The sequence below is a fragment of the Culicoides brevitarsis genome, chromosome 1 (genome assembly GCF_036172545.1).
Source record: "Culicoides brevitarsis isolate CSIRO-B50_1 chromosome 1, AGI_CSIRO_Cbre_v1, whole genome shotgun sequence".
NCBI classification, from domain to species: Eukaryota; Metazoa; Arthropoda; class Insecta; order Diptera; family Ceratopogonidae; genus Culicoides; species Culicoides brevitarsis.
The window spans coordinates 9,860,913-9,864,953 of record NC_087085.1 but is presented as its reverse complement, the minus strand read 5'-3'; the positions used below and the strand labels follow the sequence as shown (position 1 = coordinate 9,864,953).

At 25.5% G+C, this 4,041-nt stretch overlaps 1 protein-coding gene across 1 annotated transcript; it reads right to left on the bottom strand.

Annotated features, from left to right (window-relative positions):
• Nucleotides 1–425: 425 nt before the first annotated feature.
• On the bottom strand, nt 426–1,889 carry LOC134837242 (odorant receptor 67c-like). The gene is made up of 3 exons (XM_063852611.1): nt 1,693–1,889; nt 893–1,336; nt 426–837 (listed from the first exon to the last, which is right to left on the bottom strand). Exons 1-3 carry the CDS (start codon nt 1,887–1,889, stop codon nt 426–428), a joined length of 1,053 nt encoding a protein of 350 aa, XP_063708681.1.
• Nucleotides 1,890–4,041: the final 2,152 nt, after the last annotated feature.

Below are 4,041 nucleotides of genomic sequence, written 5' to 3'. Positions count from 1 at the left end.
TATTTAAATAAATTTTCATGATTGTGAGAAAATTTGGCACGTGTGAAATTTTTATATTTTTTTTATTGATTTATTTATCAATTATTTATTTGATTTTTTATTTTTTTCTAATATTTATTAAATAAAAAGCTAAATTTATTTTTTTTTACTTTATTAAATTAATTTTTTTTTTTTAATTAAAAATTAATTTTTATCCTTTATTCCTCTCTAATTAATTGATGAATTGCTATTTTAAATACAATTGCAAATAAAAAAAATTTTTTTTTTTCAAGGTAAAGGAAAAAAATTCAAATCATTCAAAGTTTTTTTTTCTTTATTCATAAACAAGACAATCATAATTCTTGAAAAAATTTCCTTCATAAAAAATTAAAATTTTCATTCTTGTTACAATATATGGGTCAAAACCACAAGAAAAAATTTTTTTTTTATTCCACAACCAATAAATTATTAATCGCGACACAAATGCGATAGACAAATGTCGAAGTCTCATTAAATCTCTCCAAACCTGAAAACCCAAAAGGACCAACCCTCAAAGTCCTTGCTTTATTGCCCAACTGCAAAATTGTCACAAGATCCTTTCGATGGCAGGGCTTTAGCAGATACCACTTTGACGAGTAAAGCGAGACTCCGATGTCATCAAATCGCTGCTTCATTAATTCACAAACGTAGCAAACGAAAAAGTACGTCAAACTGAGTGTTGTTAGCACGGGACCCATATTAATCGCTGTGGTTGGCGAAAATCGTGACAAGGTATAAAAAGCAACGACAGCAAGTGTAAAGATGAATTCCCAAGTAAGAACGTTGAAGGCATATACGGAACTCATTTGGTCCATTAAACTAAAAATTTAGAAAAAAAAAATTTAAATTTAATTTAAAAATAAAAATTTCTTACCAAATCATGTTTGAATGATATTTAATAATTGTTCCTAACAATTTTGATGTTTCAGCGTCTTTTTTCTGGAATTTTTCCAAATCCTGAATTTTCGTTGAATTATGAAATATTCCGTTAAGTACTTCATTGGATAAAGATGGATGCTCTGAAAAATGATCTTCTTGCATTTTTTCCTCTAAATTTCCAATAGTTCGACAAATTTGAGCAATTATTTTCAATTCGCTCAAAACGTTCACGACAATGTTGAAAAATATGAAGACGATGGAGTAAAATACCAAACTCCAATAACAAAGTCCAATAGCTTGAACGAAAAAGTTCAACCAAAAATTCAAGCGTTCATCTTGAACGAAAATAAACTTCATTGCATAAGTTGTTGTTATGGTTGGCTTGATTAAATTCAGAAATGGGGAGAAGGCGACGAACATATGAGCGCTACAAAAATATCTAAAAAAATAAAATAAAAATTTATTTCAATTAATTTAAATCAAGCACAAAATTGCACATTTCTATTCAAAATAAAATTTTCGAAATCGAAAATCTTTCGAAATTAAAAATTTTCGAAATAAAAAAAAATTTCAAAAATCTTCGAAGTTAAAAATTTTTGAAATAAAAAAAAATCGAAAATCTTCAAAATTTAAAATTTTTGAAATAAAAAAAAATTTTCGAAACTAAAAAAATTTTCGAAATAAAAAAATTTCGAAGTAAAGAATTTTTGAAGTAAAAAATTTTCGAAATAAAAATTTTCAAAATTAAAAATTTTCGAATTCGAAAATTAAATCTTTGTTTAGAAAAAGACTTACTTGCAAAATTTGTATAAAAACGGTAACGATTCTCCAAACTCTTCTTTTGACAGTTCATCGACGAATTTTTCGTCTCGTGTTTTATGCCATTTTTCAATTTGATCAAAAATATCCCTAATTGTGTCTCGATGCTCCCAATAACGGATCATATGAAGAATCACAACGATACAAGCAAGAGCTGCGAGACAAATGAACATTTTGTCAGCAGTTTCGACTTCAGGATCAAAAAAAGTTCCGTGCCACAGGAAAAAATGAAGAAAATTAACCGCAATAAAAGAAACAAAAAATGAAATTTTTCCTCCAAATTTTCTTGAGAAGAAATTCAACCCAGACATTGTCAAAGGGATCTTAAAAATTTGATTTATTGACTTTTCCATGATTTCTTCCGATTATTTGGACAAAAAGTTAAAAACTAATGGAATTTTTGGACTCACAAACGAATTTATAGGGACATCACTTAGGGAATTTATTCTTAATAACATGGTAAGATAATTGCTTAATTAGTATCTACTGTTTCTAAAAATTGTTTCGACCTCATGTTAAAATAAACGTTAAAATTAAACATGGAGCGTAAGAGGACAAAAAACTACGTAGCTGCAAATTTACAAAAACAAATTGTGGGACAAAATATAAATTTTTGATTTTGATTGATTTTTTGAGTAAGTGACCACTTTTCAAGTGTGAATAATTTAAAATTATTTTCACACGTTAAAATTTTTATTAACTCCCTTTAACATATTGGAATTGTCCCTTTTTATAAATTTAATGATTTATTGATCAAAAAGGAGAATTTTGAATTATTTATTAATAAGTCTGTGAATAGTATAATAATTATTATTGCAAATCACGTTTTAAGGTCAACGACAAAAAACTGATATTATTTTTTTTTACAGATTTTTTCTATGGAACGACTTGAACTAAAAAAAATAATCCTTGCGAACTTGAGGGAATGCAGACATCTGGTAAGTATTTAATAATTAATTTTATGAACAAAACTAGACATCCCCATGAATAAAAAATCGTACTTTTTAATAAAATTATTCTTGTACTTGAACTTGAATAATGACAACATTGTAAGGAGTATTTAAAAAGTGACTTGATGTTTTTTGTTCTTTAGTTTTCATTGATAGTATTGCACAAATATTTAGAGTGTTATTGACCATAATTCATTAAATTAAGCTTTAATTGATAAAATAGAGATTTTTTTTATCAAATTTAATTAAAAAAATTATTTAAGTATTTTTTTAAAAATATTAATAGTTTAAAATTTATTAATTAATATTTTAAATAATTAAATAAATTATTAATTATTTTTTTAAATTTTATTAATTATTATTATATAATTAATTATTATTAAAATTATTTAATTTTTTTTTATTTAAATTATATAAATTAAATCTTGAGGAAAACTTTTTATGAAAATTATTTTTTTTTATTCTAAATTAAAATTATTTTGCTCCATTTATGACAAAATATTTAGTAAAACTACATTCAGAATTTTTTGAGTTAGGTAATTTTTTACGAGTTAGAATAATAGAGTATTGAGCTTCATCAAATATTAATGTTATCAAATTTTTTCCAATTTGTAGTATAAAAATTGTTTTAAAAATTTACAAGGTCATCGAAAATTGTAGGAAATTTCCAACAAAACTATCAATTTTGTAGGTTTGGAGTAACGAAAAGACTTAAAAATATTACACACAAATATTTTTATATGACATTAATTTGCTCAAGTATAATTTTTTATGAAATTGTTTAAATTTTAAAAACACGTCACGTTACTCTACTAAATATTGATTGATTTTTTTTCTATTTTCAGATTACAATGTGAGAGAATTCCATGAAATTTTTTCATAATTTTTTTTTCTTCTTATATTTTCGCGATTTTATCGATCAACAAACAAATTTGGTATACCAAGTTCGACTTATGTGCAAATCTTTCCAAACCAGCAAATCCAAGACGACCAACTTGCAAAGTTTTCGCCTTTTTACTCATTATCAAAATCGTGACAATATGCTTTCTTTGATGCGGTTTCAGCAAATACCACTTGGATCCGAATATCGAACCTCCGACATTTTCAAAGCCATCCAGCAACATTTCACAGACATTCGACACAAAGAAGTAGACTAAGCTGAGAGACACAAGAGTAGGTCCAATTGCAATAGCTTTACTTGTTGAAAATTTCGAAAGAGTAAAAGCGGCACACATGACTTGAATGAACAAACATTCCCAAATTAAAACATCAAAAGCAAAAACTTCAGTGATCATATCCATGAGACTAAAAAAAAAGAAAAAAAAATCAAAAATTCTAAAATATGGAAAAAAATCTTACTTTAACGCGTTTCCAT

Bases quoted from the DNA above. Each gene is read 5' to 3' on its own strand.
- LOC134837242 (XM_063852611.1), bottom strand. From the start codon at position 1,889: ATGTTCATTTGTCTCGCAGCTCTTGCTTGTATCGTTGTGATTCTTCAT. The intron at 1,337-1,692 runs GTAAGTCTTTTT...TTATTTTTTTAG, and splicing joins TTTTTATACAAATTTTGCAA to ATATTTTTGTAGCGCTCATA. The intron at 838-892 runs GTAAGAAATTTT...CTAAATTTTTAG, and splicing joins TATCATTCAAACATGATTTG to TTTAATGGACCAAATGAGTT.